Source organism: Mizuhopecten yessoensis, unplaced genomic scaffold (genome assembly GCF_002113885.1).
Source record: "Mizuhopecten yessoensis strain PY_sf001 unplaced genomic scaffold, ASM211388v2 scaffold419, whole genome shotgun sequence".
Taxonomy (NCBI): Eukaryota; Metazoa; Mollusca; class Bivalvia; order Pectinida; family Pectinidae; genus Mizuhopecten; species Mizuhopecten yessoensis.
Window position 1 is genome coordinate 1,292,412 of NW_018403537.1, and position 19,566 is coordinate 1,311,977.

The 19,566-nt window shown below is 35.3% G+C and overlaps 2 protein-coding genes across 2 annotated transcripts; one reads left to right on the forward strand and one right to left on the reverse strand.

The window, feature by feature from the left end:
• The first annotated feature begins 432 nt into the window (after positions 1-432).
• On the forward strand, positions 433-11,621 carry LOC110448319 (adenine phosphoribosyltransferase-like). Its single transcript, XM_021494495.1, has 4 exons — positions 433-574; positions 4,557-4,794; positions 6,102-6,180; positions 7,234-11,621. The coding sequence occupies exons 1-4, from the start codon at positions 495-497 to the stop codon at positions 7,368-7,370; spliced, it is 534 nt and encodes a 177-aa protein (XP_021350170.1). The 5' UTR covers positions 433-494; the 3' UTR covers positions 7,371-11,621.
• Positions 11,622-12,517: 896 nt separating this feature from the next.
• Positions 12,518-18,210, reverse strand: LOC110448328 (NEDD8). Its single transcript, XM_021494508.1, has 5 exons — positions 18,122-18,210; positions 17,985-18,002; positions 16,321-16,350; positions 13,588-13,670; positions 12,518-12,893 (listed from the first exon to the last, which is right to left on the reverse strand). Exons 1-5 carry the CDS (start codon positions 18,137-18,139, stop codon positions 12,809-12,811), a joined length of 234 nt encoding a protein of 77 aa, XP_021350183.1. The 5' UTR covers positions 18,140-18,210; the 3' UTR covers positions 12,518-12,808.
• Positions 18,211-19,566: the final 1,356 nt, after the last annotated feature.

Sequence of the window (19,566 nt, forward strand, 5' to 3'; positions counted from 1 at the left end):
ACGGCATTCTTTTCAGATGTAAGAACTAGAGCTGTACTTAGTGTCAATATTTAACATAATCATGATTGTTAAATGCTGTGGATGATAAAAATGGGACAAGAATTGCACTGACAATGAAAACTTACCATTTTTTCTTCTTGTTATCTCTGTTGTTTTAATGCTTTTGTTCGCCTATTTAACTCGCTTTCCATAAAACGCAAAACTGACTCAGATTTAGACCGAATAATATGAGGGTCTTTAAGGGGCAATTATCCGTAATTATCTAAGGCAGTTCAAATTGCCAAAACAAATGATCAAAATAGATGTTTTTCTTTATGTTATAACACATACTATTCAAATAACCATATGCTATGTTTTATTCAGACCAAATGTCAGCGATTGGTCGTTATTTGTGCGTTTTATCTTAAAGTGAGTATCCCCGTTGCACCCCTTTCAAAAGCGATAGTAGACACGAGATAGAGCAGAGCCTCACTTGTTCCGACCCTGTAATAAACATGAGTCAGGAGAAAATTAAACGAATAACTGATGCAGTTTCCGTCCATCCCGATTTTCCTAAACCAGGAATCGTATTCATGTGAGTATTTGCCTCGTAGATATAGTGCAAGACAGCAAGAACGTCTTATGTAATTTACATTTACAAGTACGATACATTTACTCACGGACTATAAACTGTAACAACTAAAACAGGGTTCGATTTCACGTTTGTTCCATGCTGATTCCTGAAAATAAGTCTTATATGCACCTTTATGGTAAAAAATGTAATAAATGTCAGTTGTTATTAACACGAATTAAAGATATCAGGAGAAGGGAAACGCAACAACTTTACTGTGAAAGTTTTGTATTTTTGTCAGAATATAGATATGTATATTTAACTTGCATGTAAATATATATCAGACTGGGATTTGAACCTGGGACCACAACAATTTAAAACACTCTAGCAAGTTACCTGGTCATTGGTAGTCAACAGGCCCAATCTTGCTACACATCTACAGTTGTATGCATCTCCCTATTTTTCGAAGTTTTCCCCCGTTAACAGGTCGGGGAAAACCACTAACTTGCGTATAATATGCAAATCGCCTATTATACGCCAATAGGGGTATGGATTTGTTACTCACCAAAATCACTTGAATCATAACTTTTTCAAATAGTTTGTCCAAATCGCATTTATTCAGTCATGAAACATAATACAAATTATGCAAAAATAAACTTTATTTGCATGTCGGAAAGTACCAAAAATAGATGCAATACTTCCAGTAAAGTTACATCAAGTTTCTAAATAGCCAACGCTTTCAGTAAACATCTTTTAGCAAAATATTGTTTACCTCGTCGTAAATTAATGCGATTTTTAATAACATCTTGCAAAAGTTACTGTTAAAGCGATTTCAGTTATTTTCAGTAACAAATCCATACTCCAACTGGCGTATAATTGGCGAGTTTTCCCCAACCTGGTTAAGGACTCCCCACCTTTCGTAATACACATGTTTTTTCTTGTCGTATTTTCGTGTCGTTATTTCCGTATTACGTATCGGGCATTCCATTACCGTAGTGTAAATTATAGCAACACCGGGTAAATAATAGGACACGTGCATGACGATGATATGTCAACTCTCGATATCGAGACTTAACTTGGAAATGTTATCACACGTACTTCAGAAATAAAGCTTATGATACAAAAACATTAATTAAATCACGGGAAGACACTGACATAAGATCAGACGACTTCAAGAAGGTCATATAGGAGGCGTATGGAATGCAGACTGATGTGTTTTGTTTACCGACCTCACCTGTATGTATCACGTGCTAACAGTAGTTCACAAGCTCTTGGTCGCTACGACTTTTGATGTCGAGCGAGTTACGCTGTCAGATAAATCGTTTCACAAATTTCAATAAAAAACACTTTTTGTACCATGTTATAGATATTTTATGGTAAATAAAATATTTGTAGGGGTGATTAGCAATGTTTCTTTTCATTATTCTATTGGAGTAATAGTTTCGAACAATGCCTAACACTCAAAAAATATGAAAGGGTTGAATTTGACAAAAAAACATTTGTTCAGTGTTTTTTACCCAAAAATCCCCAGTTTATCGGAATGCTTAGATTTTTATAAAATCATCTCTACATAGTGACATAACCGTTATGTGAAACTTTCATTGAATTCTGCTGGCTGATTGCGAAAGGGTGGAGCCTCCTTAAAGGAGACAACTTGTACAATAAGGCCAAGGAATATTCGGCACATGTATCTGAGGGGTCCAGATGTACATGTACCTGACCGAAACTAAAATGCTGACTATTGCTTATTTGCATTATTTATTTCTAAAACAATGTCAAGCCACATGTAGTTTTTAAGATGCATTATGTAATTCATTGGATGCATGAAGGAATGGCATAATATTCTTGTTACATTGTTATTTATCCTCCGAAACTGTGCATTTTTTATTTAGCTGTGCCTGTAGAATGGCCCAAGTTTGTTCGTTGTTATCATGGAATATTTCTGCGCCCCCTGTATACTGTTTCAACCGGGATACGCAAATGTAACCTAAACAATGTATAATATTATAATTAAATATCCTGTTTCTATGTGTGATTCATATATAAAGTGAAACAAGGGTTGAGCACAGGTACCATTACAAAATGCATTGGATGCTCTACCCAATTGAGCTTAGCTTCCTGGTCACTGGTCATCCTGCCCTAGCTATCCTGCTACAAGGAGTATAATATTGCATTCAAAATACAACATTTAAGCGAAAGCATTTTAATCAGTTGTTTAGTCAAGTAATTAGGTTACAGTATTCTGTATTTAAATAATTCTGATTTCTGATTGAATTAAGTTATTACTTACCTTTTAAAATGAATTATCAATGCCTTAATTTTCTTAGTTTTAAATAAAATAACCCCCCCCAACACACACACACACCTCATAATCTGGAATTAATGACATTTAGTTAACTCATTCACCCATGAGATTTCATAATGAACTATTCCAACCTTTGAATTGGAGGAGTTCAAATGTGTCTTCAGGGGTGAATGAGTTAAGATGACACTGAAACACGGTTTGATGGGTTAATCCTTTTTTTTTAAATATTGATTTTTACAAAGTGATGGTTTTTTTTCGTAAATTAATCAAATTTTAACAAAGAGCAAGGGTTCTTTCTGCTGATTTCTAAAGTCAAAACGTACAAATGATAAAAATGGACGGTTTCCAAAATTTCGCGATTTTACTTCTGTTCTCTTATCAGTATATGTACTCTGATCAGTATTAAATGTAGCCAGCCTGCTAGTTCTCATGGCTTTGTTTATCTTGCTTATCTTTCGTTCTCCCAAGTTATTGTAGAACTAAATGTAATAAATTAGAAACAACCGTGGAAAATTACTATATTTGAATATCTAATAATTGCATTAATCATTCTGGTTCAATCTTTTGTAAGGTACCTTTATAAAGAAGAAATTATTTGACCTTAACAGTCAGTGGTTTTTGTGGGGACTTTGGGGCCAATAATTGGCCCCATTTCCATTTGAAACATTTCATATTTATACCTAATTCCCTAAATTTGCAGTTTACTCATGAAAACTTCCTTCACAATTGGTATATTTTCTTCCCAGAATGAGACAAAAAGGTCCCATCCCTCTGAAATTGATGAAAAAAGCCCTGACAGTGCTTCTTAAAAGTTCCTTGAAAATAGCCAAAAAAGGTTTAAGAGTATAGGCGTGAAACAATAGGGTAGGTATTGGGTAACAGTAAACAATTTTATTTTTATTTTGCTTTAGCACAGTCCACAAAACTTCCAACTAGAATTCTCGTTATCGGAGTTATCATTCACCTTTTCTGCCTGGTTTATTTGAGAGTGAGGTATTTCAGAAGCCTGTGGTTTAGGCCAAACAAATATATTTGTTCCTGTAACATGTCTGGAAAAATAAGGTCAATACACATAGTACACATTGTAGGTAATAAATTCTATTTTTCATTTGTGTTTCTGAAGGTTTACATGCGAGAGTAATCTTGACCTTAACAGAGCTACTTGAAAATGTATTGTCCCAAAAACGTTTAGGGAATGCACAAAAAATTGGTGAAGGTATATGCCAGAAATTAAGTTTTTTTTATTTGGCCTTATATTTCTAGTTTATGAAGGATTTTTTATAACTGTACTATTCAATAAGGAGGCACAATAGTCTATGGGTTAGGACGCCGGGCTCATGAACGAAGGGTTCCAGGTTCAGGTCATGGCACTGCACTGTGTTGTATCTTTGAGCAATATACTGAAACCCGCTTGTTCCAGTCTACTCTGCTGTAAATGAGTATGTGGTTGCGTAGTGCTAGAATTGTTGAATGCTAGCTGTGAGTGCCGAAATGGCAGCACTGGCTGTATGCTCCCCAGGGAGTTGAGAAAGATATTAGCTGGTTGCAAAGGCCCTACAACCACGGATAATAATTTGTGAACCACATTGAGATGATCAAACTACAAACTAGGTTGTGATAAAGCGGTAGATGTAAGGACCTCAAGTTATTATTATTATTATTCAAGTGATAAAAATCTTTCTTATTTGTTTCCTATAACAGGAATATATTTCCCGTATTACACGACCCGTCACTGTTTAAGGACCTGATTGATGTGATGATAGAGAGTGTGCGGACCAATGCTGCCGGCGCCCAGCTGATAGTGGGACTAGACGCTCGTGGCTTCCTGTTTGGACCAATGATTGCCCAGGCCCTGGGAATTGGGTTCTCTCCAATACGCAAGGCTGGGAAACTACCAGGGGAGACACACAGCGTAACATACAAACTGGAATATGGCCAGGTACATTACTGCAAACATAATTTAAAGTTTGAATACCGGACCAGGGGCCACAGACACATTTAATTCTTCCTACATTACAGTACATGTATAACTTTAAACCATCATACATTGATCAGCATGACAATGGTGAGAGGTCATATTTTTTAGCAATGATTATCTGTCCCTTTTTGTGTCTGTCTGTTGTTGTGTTTGTTAGCCCAAAAGAAACTTCCCTAGCTACCATGAGGGTGTGACAGAGAAATCTCCAATCTAGCTGAGGGTTGATTTTATTGCTGTCTAAACCTGATGCTCGACAACGAAAGAAGGGTTGGAGATTTCTCTGTCACACCCTCAATGTAGGGAATGATAATTTTTCTTCCGTCCTATTATTTCAGTTACAACTTCACCTACAGTAGTCTGGCATATGATTATTACCAAAAGTACATGTGACAAATGATTTATTGCCAAAATTTTAACTTTTTATAACATTACAGTTGACTGGGTGTGCTATTTTTCACAGGGTTATCTCCCCCTTGGGTTGGCAAGCTTGTGTTTGCAGATTAATATAATCTTCCCCTACTTTGAGAGTGTGACAGGAAATCTCAATCAAGCCTGGGGGTGATTTTTTGGTTGTCTAACTTGAGGCTCTCGACAAACAGAAAATCACGCCTGAGAATGAGAATCTCTCTGTATCGCCTCAAGGGGTAGCTAGTTATTTTCCCGTTTTATAATACATGTACTGATGGCATATGAATATTGAAATTCATTTTATGACATTACAATTGTTGTTCACTTTTTATGTCAGATGAAGGATGGAAGTAGCATTGAATCATAAATCCTCACCATCGTCTTGGGAAATCTAGAATCCAGTCAGTTATTACAAGTCTGTGTTGCCTGTTCAAAACCTACCGTATTCGCTGTAATAAGTACCCAGGTCACTAAAAATTGAGCTTAAATGAGTGCGTTTATTAGGATGATAAAATATTATGGTAGAAAATGTTGTGCAACTTATCAACTGTTGTTACAGTATAACAGCTGGAGGACATTAGAAACATCCCAGTGTGGCTTGGAGGTTTGGATATCAAATGTTTCGACTGCTTCACGGGGACTCCAGCCACGATCAACAGACATAAATCTCTGCTTTAAAGTGCAAGTACTCGACTGTAAATAATTGACCCGGTCAGGTCACTTGTCTGGGAGAAGGCAATACGGGAGAATGTTTATACAATTTCAATATCCTCCGAACAATAGAGAGGGGCGCTAATTACGGCAAATACAGCATGAACATTTTTAGAAAATGTGACTTTTTACCTTTTTCTATGTTTCAGGATACCTTTGATATCGAAAAAAATGCTGTGAGTCCAGGAGAAAAGGTTGTGATTGTAGATGACCTTCTAGCAACTGGAGGTAATTGACACAAACTGATAGTTCATATGTGATATATATCCTCAACCCCACTGTTTTAGTCCGACTAACAATAGTGTTAATCCTCAGCTCTGTTGTCAACTTTCCGTAAAAATCTACTACAGTAGTTCAGAATGGCTATACAGATTATCCTTATTTGGAATGAAACATTCCTGCGACAATTTAAATCTTCTATAATGAATTTGAAGGTAGGGCCTCCATTGGAGGCAGAGTAGCAAAAGCTCAGTGGAGAGATTTGATCATACTTTACAAGTCATTTTATATATGGATATATTTTGGCTTAATCAATTTAGTATTAAGCATCCCTAGGCCATGTGGATTACTCTTTGTATGATTTTCCTAGGGACAGTCAGAGACAAAATGGCAAGGTCTAATAGGAGATTTTAACTGCTGAAACAACAGATGTTTTGTAGCATACCAGAGTTATATTTATTCAGGCCAAGGGGATTCAGTTTAGAATAAATGGAAGTGATGGTCTCCGTGTTTGGTCCAAATAGGGATTTTGTATGTGTTGAAGACATGCATATATGTTGAAAGTAATATATTTGAGATTTCAATGAGTGATCTACTCGGTCTCACAGTACTTGTATTTATGGATGAAGGACAGGTATCAGCTTAGCGATTTGTCAGGTTTATTTTACCTGAGACCAATCAAACAGCTAAATTTGTGCCTTCAATTTTGCTATGACATATTCCAGGGGTGCAGAGTGTACGTGAGCATATAACCCCGAGAGATCGAGGATGCCCTTGAACGTGCTTGTACCCAAGGTACATGGTATTTCAATACGGTGATGTCTCCTTATTTTGTAGGGAGTCTCCCTTTATTTTACATTGAAAAACTGAAATTTCATCTGGAAAAACAGAATCTCGATCACTCACCACTTTCTGAGTTGAGAAAGGTATTGACTGGTTGCAAAGGCCCTATAACCACAGATGATAATTTGTGAACTACTTTGAGATGACCTACGAACTAGGTTGTGATAAAGTGGTTTATAAGAACCTCGAAATATTATTATTATTTATCAATTTCAACAGGTACAATGAAGGCCGCATGTGACTTGGTGTGTAAGGCTGGAGGCGAGGTCCTGCAGTGTCTCGTCATCATGGAACTGGAGGATTTACGGGGACAGGATAAAGTGGCCATGCCTGTGACAACACTCATCAAATACTGATCAGTCCTCTACACACTGCCTTATAACCATATGCTTCTATGTGATTTACCTTAAGTTAAACAGATACATGTATGGACAATGAAACCTGTCTAATCTGACACCCTATGAGATCCGAAGAAATGGTTGTAACAAACAGAATGTCAGAATACACAGGTTTGGTTGGTTTACAGCTCACCAGTTAAAAGTAACAGTGAGCTGATGCTGTACTCAAGATTTTTATATTTTTGTGTTCATCTTTAAAATATATTTTCGGTTTGTGTCCTTGAAAAATGTATCCAAGTCCAATTATTGTGTAACAGAAGCTATTATTTTTCATTGCCTCTGCTATGGATCAAACCCAAGTCCTACGGTTTACTGGTCTAATACTACTCTACTGATTGAACTAAACAGAAATTCTCATTGGCCTAGTTTGTGGATAGCGTCAAGTATTTTACCAGGTTGTTGTATTCCTCTCCAGGGAAGATTCAAGAACTTGCCCGGAGTGTTTCCAGGAGTAACAGCGAGGCTTTTGAGAGAAAGGCTAGCCCGTATAGAAAAGGCTACCTAAAAGCACATGTGCTGCACATGAGCTTCACATGAGAAGCACATGAGATTGGTGTTAGCATCATATGCAAATGAGGTGAGCCACATGAGCTTTACGTTAGCTGAGGTGAGCCGTGTCTTAGCACACCTGGTTTGCACATGAGCTTTCTGTAAACTAACCAAAGCTCATATGGCTTTTGGAAAGCTCATGTTATTTATGTGAGCTATTCGGACTTAGGAAAAGTTAATGCTTATGTGACTCATGGTAGAAAAATTTGAAAAACAACTAAGTCCATTTAGCACATGTGAAATTTCATGTGAGCTATTTGGACAAGGCTGTTGTAAGATATTATAGTGCTTAGTATGATGTACATGTAATTGAATGTTGCAATTATTTTACCATTCTTGGGAAGAAATTATTTTGGACCTCGAAATGGAGTTCTGTGTTACATATTTAAATGCTTTTAACTCCTTAAGTTTTCATCCGCAAAACTGCCCATTTCATATATATGTATGCATACATTTGGGGTTTCGTCGGTATATCCCGACAATTAAAAATATATTGTAATATTGTACAGAAGGATGTAATTATTGGACCATTTTGCATAGATTCTCACTCTTTCTAACTTCTACAAGTTTTGTCAGAGTACGTGGGATCTACACTTTCTATACTATTTACAGGTGATTTATTTTCCATGTGCAGAAAATGTTTTGTTTGAGTCTTCTAATTCTACATGATTTTAATTTTCACATATTATATTTTTAACAGTGCGTTCGTGTGTTCATGCATGTACATGTATGTTGTAAGTGAAGATTTCAATATTGACCTTTTTTTTTGAAAAGGGAAAAGTCCCATTATACCTGCTTGTTAAGTGAGATCCTAGATTCAGGATTTTTTTTTGCACTGACATAAGCAAATACCTTGTTTTCTATAAAGGTCTTTTTTCTAAACTGTTTTTACAAAATTTAGTTGTAAACAACAATGCATACTTAATTTATCTTCAATGAAAAAAGATGATCTGTTTCTACATTAAATCATTCTAATTATGCTTGTCAAGGTAAACTCCCCGTGTACAGAAGACACCAGAGTTTACACATGTTGAGGATGATATTTTAATGGAATACTGTAAATGTTATTCCTGGTTTTAATCTTCAGATGTTTTCATGGAAGATTTTGTAACCTTTTATTTACATTTCCACTGCCTTAATATTATGTTATGAAGTAACTAAATTCCTATTGCAATCATGACACTATGAATACACTTGAATTTGTCTTTTTGTGATTTTGATGTCATTTACAGCATTTTAACCCTTTCACCTCCTATGTAACTTTAGAAGACTCTCCCATGCATTGATATGGATGAGTCCATTATGGTCTACAGTGGTGAAAGGGTTAAGTGTGACATTTTAGATTACCTGTCAGTATCTGTTCTATTTTTAATTGAATTAACATGCTCAATATTTTAACTCTGTTTGGAAAAATGAGGAAATATTTTATGAGTGAGGGTTAGCAATTCTTTACAGGAATGATGTCATATAAGGAACAAAGAGCATAACTCCCCTTCTCAAACTGACGTTGTGTGCCGATTTGTTAGCATGACCTTTCATCCATTTCATTCCTTATTTGAAACATTTTAAAATATATTAAGGCACTAAGAATGAACTCAACTATTTGGCAAACAGTTCTAGAGTAACTTTTGCCAAATGTTTTCATCGAGGGGCATTTTGCAATTTTTCATAATTGAACAAGAAATAACAAATCGTGTAGGTATCATGTATTTTAAAATTCTTCATCACAGTATTATGTAGAATCTGGATCAGAACCAAGGATTTTAAGTATGAAAAATTAAAGCATCTGTCACTCTTTACACAATAATTTTAGCTTATAGATACATGAACTTTTGTTTCAATGTATCCAGCTGGTGCATATATTCCAACATCAAAGGTTCAATAACAGTATAACTAGCTTTCAATGAAATAAAATTATAATTTTGAATTATTTTCACTTAGAAGATATACATTTTTTGTTATTAATTGAAATAAAGTAGGTTTTTTTCAGAAGTACACGTACAGTACAAGATGAAGGATATTTCACAATAAACAGAAAAAAGCGTTGTTGTTGTATTGTTCTGATATGTTCCGATGTCTACTACAATAGTTTACCGGTGATAAGCCCATATCTGGGAATAAGCCCACCCCACTTTTTCTTACTTTCCTGCATAGGATCGGTGCACGGTAATAAGCCCACCCCAATTTTTCTTACTTTTCAGCATAGGATTGGTGCACGGTAATAAGCCCAACCCACATTTCTGAAGTTCGTAATTGTCTCTTAAAAGAATATTGTACAATACATGTGTTAAGCTAACCAGCAGGTAATCTTGATTGGAAAACAACAGCTTGATTAAGTTCACTGCCAGTGAGTTAAACCTGGACATCAAAAAAGTACCTGGTGATGATGTAGTCTGATAGAGATTTAAACCACATATTTGCATATTCCTTTAATGTGTGTATCAAGCAGAAAACATAGTTTTAGCATATAACTGACTTTGATATTATCAAGAAAACATTTTTTATCAAGTAAATCAAAAACAAACAGTGGAGACATAGCTTAGTTTTATTTAACTCATTCACCCCCAAACTTTTATAATGAACTATTCCAACCTTTGAATTGGAAGAGTTCAAATGTGTCTTCAGGGGTGAATGTGTTAATGTGCCGATTCCTATCATTAATTTGCCATGGAATAAAAACTTGTATTATATAATTAAAATAAATCACTGAATATTATATCTCTCTAGAACTTTCTCCTATCTTAGGGATCTTCAGGGGATTTGAGGTCATTTGAGCGTATCCAATATGCTCCTTTTCTTTTTTCATATATATTTTATTGACACATTTAGCGCTTACGTACGATCATTGTACGTCACAATTTACAGACATCCATATTACGTGTGCTTTATTTCAAATTGCCTGTGGAGCCCGAAGTTGGGTGAACGTATTAGCGTCATATAGCCTAGTGTTTCGTTTTAACTCTATTTCTATGATGGACTCAATATAGTCGATAGGTTTGAAATTTCCTTAAAAGTAGCAAGCTGTTGAGAAGTTGATGTCTGGGTACAGATCTACAGACAGCCTTTTGACATCAACAGTGTGCCTTCCAGATTATCACAGTTTTCTGCCGAATGGTTATTAAAACAGTAGCTGTGTTATGTACCTGTACAAATTATTAGATTCATAGAGGAAGATTTACCGTTAAATACCATATATTTCACAGGAATGGTAGCTAGAACACCATATTTTTCACATGTATGAAGCAGGAGTGAAAATGTAATGTAGATGTATGTACCTTAAAGTCTATTAGATCAAAAATGAATTGAATGTTCAAACACAACAACTTGGAGCAAATCAAGTCTTCTAAAATACAGACTTTCCTGCCGCTTTTTCTCCAGTTTTGCTATAAATTACCACTCACTTGAGGGTTGTTCAAAAGACAAAGCGAGTAGCAATCAAGGGATAATGACATTTTTATTACCTAGTCATATCAGTTATCACAAAAGTCCTGTGGATTTACAACACATACTATTCAATGTATCAATGCACACATCTTGCACCAAAAGAGGCTTGTTATCTTGATGTGAAAATATCTACATATTTACACATATCACTGGAAAAAGGGCAGAATCAACTCCCTTACAAAAACTTTTATAACGGCTAATTTTGAAAAAAAAAAATGGTCACACAGTTTTTTAGTGACACTATTTGTTTCACTGAAGACCCATGGTTACCCTGCTACCAGAGAATGTTTCCCTATAAAGTTAAAGCTGAGAATTCGTCAGTACAATTAACACATCAATACCAAGGTCATAATTAACTCGTCAACACATGGTGAGGATTTCGGCAGTACAATTAACACATCAATACCAAGGTCATAATTAACTCGTCAACACATGGTGAGGACTTCGGCAGTGTATCCACAAAACTGGTCATATACCACGTTACATATAACGTGTTATATCCAAACATACCCGGTAACATTTCCAGAAAGAAAACATTGTTTTGAGAAATATTTTTTTAGTTCTTTTGAGATGTTCTTTTGTAATCTTGAGCAAGCTTTTCTGTTGATATTAAAAAACCTGTGTTGACAAGTATTAGGATATTCATTCATGTGTTTATTAAACCGAGAGTCAAACTGAAAGCTTGTTTCTGGGAGTGCTGTATAGAATTGATTTAAGAGTAACCATCCGACTTCACTGGATTTAAACTAGTATGGTAAAACTTTGTTTCCCCTCACAACCATTCTTCAGTTAAATTTTCAGTAAACCTCTTCTATTAATCTTATCGAGTTTCTTACAGAAGCCAAAATATTCAGACTTAATATCCTTACTTGAATGATCTGACACTAAGAGCCAAAATAATTAGGTTGATTTGTTGTAGTTTCTCAACAGACAAGTAATTCATAATTAACCCTTTCAACCCTATTTAACTTTAGTAGACTCCACCGTGCATTGATCTGGATGAGTCCATTATGGTCTACAGTGGTGAAAGGGTTAACACAAGCAGTGTTACATACTTGTTGCATTTATACAGGAAATAAAATAAATTCTAGTGCAAGCGCATACCTAATGTCTTTTTTTTTCTACATCATCTCCTACAGGTTTTTACCATTATGGAAAATCCCCAAGCACATGTCACTTCAGTTTCTTCCGACACATTTGATACCTGTTGGTTGTTGAGGCACATATTCTCATGGCAGAAGTTCCGAACCTCTAGATGGCACCTACAGCCCTGTAATTCATACGGCTGTAATCACACACAAGTCATTCCTGAAACCTCGACGCTTAAAGTTACATGTAGGAGATGGAGAAGTTGGTAAAGATTAAATGAGAGTTTTATATTTTGAAATGTTTTGAGCCTTGCGTCATTCACCTCCTCTTAAAGCGAGAACTAAATGTAGCACTGATCCTCCCGTCACCTTGTAGTCCGCCGCAGTCTTCTCGTCATTCCTAAGTGAGCAAAAAAGAAACATTATGGTGTCAAATAAAGTTGCACTAAATAAGATGGCTCAACTGAAGTTGGTTTAAATCTTACGGTTTTAAAATGTTAACAGGAAAACAATAAATTTCATGGTTTGAATTATCCACTTGAATTGGGAGAAATATTCAAGTTTGGGTTGAATCATCTAGATCTGAACTCTTCTGTTTGAATTAGGAGCTCTGAAGGGTAAGTGAGTTTTGGTTCCATTATTTGTGTTAACTGTTAGAATAGTTTATATAAGTCTTTGTTTGTTTTGCATGAAGAAAAACATCCTTCCGTTTGAAGAAAAGGATGCGATATGAAGGAAATAGGATTCCTTTCAACATCAGATAATTTTCATGCTTTTTCCAAAAAGTTAGTGTAGAGTATATTTTAGTTACGGTATATCAATTAACATGCACAATTACAAAGACATTTGATTGTGATGACTGGGAATGAAGTACAGTAATTTCTTACCGTACTTATTCATAAACTCCTTCTCATGGAATATAAATATATTCAAATTCCAAAATTTGAATACTTTGTGTCAAAAATTTCAAAATCAAAATGTAATTTAATTTCTTTGAACCATATTAATTTATGAGCTGAACGCTTCCTTTTTAATTTTTATATTGATATGTATAATTTATATTAAAGCATGCAGAAATCTGCATCCCTACTTACATCTGTTTGCCGCTGAAGATCAATCTCTGTTGTGGTGGCGGAATGCCTTCCTTTTCTTCTACTCTCTCCTTGATTCGTTCAACCTGTCAAAACGAAACATCACAGTTAGATTTTAAATTTTCTGAAGATTTTTTAAGATATTTTAACAAACACAATTGTCACCACAAATAAGTTTGAAACTTGGTCTGGCATATCAGAACATCAGTCTTCAATGATTAAGTATTGGAATATATGCAAAAAAACTGTCAGTCTTAACAAAATACAAGGTTACAACCAAAATAGTTAAATACATCAATAAGTGTAAGAGATGGCCTTTCAATAACCTTAAGTGTTTTAATATCACTGAATTTCAGAAATCTTGACCATGACCTTGAACAGATGGTCCATATATACCTGATTGCACAAAGATATGTATAATGAAAAAAAAAAAAGCTGTTTGGATTTCCTTTTCTGGCTCCAAAAAGTTGGGTTATAGGTAGCTTTTAGACACAGAATACATTTTGCCTTCAGTAAATCATTCAATCAACAAGATTTGTATATGCTTTTTGTAACTTATAATGGCGACACAACTTATTAACTATACAAAGAGCTACCAAGTTTGTTGTGATTGAACTATCCAGTATTTTAATCCTCAATCATTCGGTATTACCTGATGGTATCCAAACAAGAGATATTCAAATCAACCGATCTTTAAAACGAGCCACAAGCATAAATATTTTCTACCCCTTGACATTATTTATGTTATTTAATTTATTCTGCAGATGAAAACCTCATTTTTCTCACATAAGGATATATCTAATGAAGTGTACTATTTGTTGCAGTCACTTTGATACAAATTTATTAACTGTGCAAATCAATCTATTTAAAATACACTTGTGATTTGAACTTTGACCTCAAATTCTGACTTTAATACACAACAGTTCCTTAAAATGCCTAAAGAAAACTTATCATTACTTGTGACTGATATCACTATAACGTATTAATTATAGCTCATAAAAAATATCTCTATATAATGTACGGTGTGACAACTTCATCACTAGGTAGTACCTAGCGATGAAGTTGTCACAGCCTGCTCTAGACAACCAAATTTAATCCTGACCTCTGACAGCTGACCACAATATTGGACATTGACCTGGAAGTAGCCTTCCTGATGAAACACTAGTTATTTATATGACCTAGAGGATTTATAAAATATTTTTTGGTTTATTTGTGTTTTACGTCCTATTAACAGCTATGGTCATTTAAGAACGCGCCAGGTTTTGGTGGTGGCGGAAAGCTGGAGTTCCCGGAGAAAAACCACTGATCTACGGCCAGTACCTGGCAACTGCCCCACGTAGGCCTCAAACCTGCGACCAAGCGGTGGAGGGCTAGTGGTATCAGAATGTCAGATGCCTTAACCACTTGGCCACTGCCGCCCCGAAAGAAAGATAGCTCCAGATGAGAAACAGTAATAGATAAAACAGACAGAATGACACATGTTCACACCAGGCATTTGAACCCCTAAAGAAAAAACTTCTTCATAAAAGGAAAAAGTCTTGTAAACCAAATTAAGCAGTACTATATTTTACAGACCTATATATATATACCCGGTTTTCATATCAGACAATTAATATAACATGAAGTTTTTAAAGGGACAATTTTGAAGTATGTTTTTTTTTAATCTTGTTACAAAATTCTTCATGATAATATAATTTGAACCTCCTTATGAACAACTCATGTCGAGAAGTTGACAACTGCAATATTTTCCTGGCGTTTTTATTTAGTAATGAAGAAATCCTTAACTGTACAGCTGTACGATTTAGCGGTAGCTGTCAGTAAATTTCTAGCTAACAAAAATGTCTTTCCAGCCGAGGAGAAAAGGTAAATTCTCACTTTATTCACTTAGCCTCTTTGGAATACTTTACTTAGGAGATATATATTTTCAGTATCGACTCGATTTTCAGGTTGTCATTTGACTAAATAGCCCTTTTAACTCACATGTCATTTTAGTTATGATATGTAAGAGACAACTTATGTTGGTATACATGAGCCCTGCCAAAATTGGGGATCTGCTTTTGTGCCTTTTTCTTGTAGACACAAATAAATCTACTGCACCCATTTCAACATTTGGGATTTTTATATTTTCTCTAGAGTTACTCCCTAGCAACCTAAAATCTGTTTCCTAGCGCCTTGCTCGTTAATACCCCACTTTTGGTCTTGCATTGTTGAATATTTGCTCTAATATGAATGTATGGTTGAATACAGTACTATTCTGAAACTGGTTATGGGTGGATTGGTCGAGTGGTTAACACCTCGGCCTGCCATGCAGGCGGCCGTGGTTCGATCCCCCAAGTCGTCGCACACATGGAATATCAGTGTTTTTCTCCTGCCCACACAACTCCAACAACCCAGGTGGAGTATAAAATGGTCTGTGGTGGATGTTGCAGTATCTGGGATGTAGCATTTAAGTGAGGTGGCACTATAAAAGATGCCGTTGGAAGCACAGTCCCACTACATACAGAACACAATACATCTCCAGCACACACACATAGGGAGATATTAGCCAGGTGGCATAGGACTAGTAGTTAGCGCCTGATAAGGCAGCTCCTGCAAAATCCTCAAAAAATTTGTATATACTAATTGTATTAATTGTATATCTATGTACTGTAAGGCGCTTTAGAGTAGCTTATGTTAGCTAGATAGGGCGCTATATCAAATGTTGTATATTATGTTTACGAGAAAATTTGAAATTACCTTGTCTGTTGGCTCTATATCAATTTCAATCTGAAAGAAAACAAAGACATAAATACAATGTGGGCTAGTCATATATCTATTATTATGATTTTGTTAAGAATACAAATGTATTTATAAGCTATTTCGTGACTTAATTCAGACATGTATTTTGCAAGCTGTTTTTTATTTGAAATTATTTTACACATTTTTTTAACGGTCACACTTAAAAGTGTCTTCAAGTGACAAAAAGCGTCGCTGGATATATTTTTTTTAGTTAATATGATGAATTGAATTTTTACGATCGGCAGAATGGCCTGTGTGTATTAACCTGTACAGTAACAAAGCGTCACCAAACAAACACAAGTCAAACAGATGCAGGTTTCATCTTCATCTTTATGCCTTCCTCCGTCGATATCAACGATTACAGAAGTTGATCTTGTGCTGTAGTGTGTTAATTGTTATGTACAGTGATTTGATTTTTTTTATATTTTTTAATTATTTGCTATAGGATAAAAACAGGTTAAAAGCAGCGAGTGGGTGTTAGTTATGTTGTAGGTTTTGTATATGTTCGATTATGTTATATGTGGTGCATGTCCTGAATTCTGCTAGTGTTTCTGATTGGATTATTGTTTTGGGTAGGGGGTTCCACTGTATTATGGTGTACACTGTATTATGGTGTATGGAAAGAATGAGTGTCTGTATGTGTCTTTTGATGTGTAGATATGTCTAAGGTTGTGTCCTTGACGTGTGTATTGCTACTTGTTGGTGTATTATTTTGTAGAGAATAATAATATGTGTTCTTGTTCTGCACGTGTGTAGTGTTGGCCATTGCAAGTTCTGTGTCATATCTGTGACTGAGCTTGTGTTATGATATTTGTTTAAGACATATTGTGCTGCTCTTCGTTGTACTTTTTCTAATTGATTTATGTTATTTGTATAATGTGGGTACCAAACTGAACAGCAGTATTCAAGTTTTGGTCTTACAATGGCCTTGTTCCATTTGATGTTAGAACCTTTATTTGCAGTGAATATTTGTTGACTTGTTTTAACATCATTATCAATATCTCAATGGATTCCATTTATTACTAAGAGATAAAATAGTATCTCAAATTGTGGGAACGTCTTTTAAGGAAAAGTATAAATCCTGAACTTTAAGATGGGTCTCAAAAATGGCTGGCCTTCCATCACATCACAGGGGTTCATAACAAATGACTGAAATACACATATATGCTATACTGATATGGTTCACATGTTTATGTGTGCTGTGACCCATATCAGTATAGCATATGTGTATTTCAGACATTTGTAATGAACCCCTGTGATTACATCAGGGTTCAAGGCTCTCAACTTTGTTGTCAACGTGATAATTCTAAGCTGTTTAATATTGATAGTAATGAGATATTTTGTTGAGTCTACCAACCTTTCTAAAGTTCCTTGCAGCATCACAAGGTCTATCGATGATGGGCAGGATCGTTTGGTAACTTTGGTTTTGTTCTAAGCAATGTCATAGNCCCCCCACACACACACACCCGAACTCAAACAACTAAAAAGATGAAGACAAGAAAAATATTCACTTAAAAATGACTGAATCTGCCATGCTTTAATTCTGTTTCGTCTTTACACTAAATTTTATTTCGTCTTTACACTAAATTTCGCAAAATTTAGATATGACAAAAACAACTCACCTCTTTTCCAGTAAGAGTCTGAAAAATAACACATGAATTAATTATAAAGATGATAGAATTGGACATCATATTCTTTTACAGATATCAAATTATTGATAAATTCTTGAAAAATAAGTACATGATTGATTTGTACTTACCTTTACTTTAATCAACATTTTGACAATATATCTCTGGCCGGTTTCTGTGTTCAGTGTGTTTTAGTTTTGACTTCCGGTTTAGATGTCTGGATGTAAACGCACTTTTGATTGGATACTCAATCACATTCACGAGCTGTAACCGAGTGCACTAAATAATCGGAAGACCGCTCGGGTTTTTCGCCCGTTTTCAATAATGTCGGAAAGGCACAATCGAGTGTGTATAACACTCAATGAAGGAAATAATAATAATATGAAATATGATCTGCCTATATTCGGGAGCAGAATGTTTTTGTTTTTTTTAAAAGTAGTTCAGTTTCAACAAAAATGGTAGGTACCTACTAAAAGGTAAGACCAAAAAAGAATTCAATACAAACTGAATCAGCTCCCTAATAATGGAAGGAAGGTATAGCGTCTCAGTCATTTTCAAAAAGGGAAACCGCAAATCAGTCAGTAATTATATATAGACCTATCAGAGTAACTTGTATATGTCGTAAAGTACTAGAAACAATTGTAAGGGAAACCATAATTAATTATATGCCGTTCAATAAATTATTCTACAGAAGACCGTTTGGATTCATCCCGCAGGGAAGGTCCACCGTTCTAACGTAATTTAAGTGGAGTCAAATTCGTCACATTAGTTAGTACACATGTATCAAAATGCCGATGAACATAGAAGAAGATTTGACTGAAATGCCTATACATAATGTGTGTGTGTAACAACGTTTAACAGTGAAATAAATGGCTTTTCTTAGTTGTGATAGTTAGTTTTCGGTTACTCGAAGAAACTTTTTTAATGCTGTTTGAGTAAGATGGCTGGGACCGGCTGAGATGAGGTCAATTTACATGCATCGCAATAAAGGTCAGTCCTGAACAAATATAAACTTCCAAATCAGTGACCAAAATAATATTTTTCATCGGGTGCGGACGAGAGGGTCCAGCTAGGGCTTTCAATGGCCGTCTTTTGGATAATTTGTCACATACATGTAGCATCTCCGATCGTCTTGCACGTCAACAGGAAACAAATCTGACAAATGCATTTAGACGAATTTTTTTTCGGCTTGGAAACGTATTCAACAGAGACTGCCCCATGTGTTGTGAATGTACTCACTTTTTCATGTAGAAATCAGTCTTTGGTAACTGTCGGTCTGTTGACGTAACCATCAGCCTTTCAGGCCGACAACAAATTCTTTTCGAACATAAAACTAACAAATTTCAAGATGGTTGTAAGATGGCTGAATGTTAGACGCAAACAATATTTTTAAAATATACTGGTTGATTGTTTTCTAAATACATATTGCATGAAAGTAAAAAATGAATTCCAAATCAAGCACTAAGTCGTCAGTATACATGGTAAATACTAAAGTACATTTGTAGAAAAAAACAATTTACTTGCATTGACGACTCAGTCGACCATGAAACTGCAATTAGCAGTGAGAAATGGGTAT

What these genes read in the sequence shown, in the direction of transcription:
- LOC110448328 (XM_021494508.1), bottom strand. An exon ending in ATATAGAGCCAACAGACAAG is followed by an intron (nt 13,671 to 16,320) that starts GTAATTTCAAAT and finishes TCGTTTTGACAG; the next exon opens with GTTGAACGAATCAAGGAGAG. An exon ending in ATCTTCAGCGGCAAACAGAT is followed by an intron (nt 12,894 to 13,587) that starts GTAAGTAGGGAT and finishes TTGCTCACTTAG; the next exon opens with GAATGACGAGAAGACTGCGG.
- LOC110448319 (XM_021494495.1), top strand. Translation starts at nt 495, where the DNA reads ATGAGTCAGGAGAAAATTAAACGAATAACTGATGCAGTTTCCGTCCAT. An exon ending in AAACCAGGAATCGTATTCAT is followed by an intron (nt 575 to 4,556) that starts GTGAGTATTTGC and finishes TTCCTATAACAG; the next exon opens with GAATATATTTCCCGTATTAC. An exon ending in TGACCTTCTAGCAACTGGAG is followed by an intron (nt 6,181 to 7,233) that starts GTAATTGACACA and finishes CAATTTCAACAG; the next exon opens with GTACAATGAAGGCCGCATGT.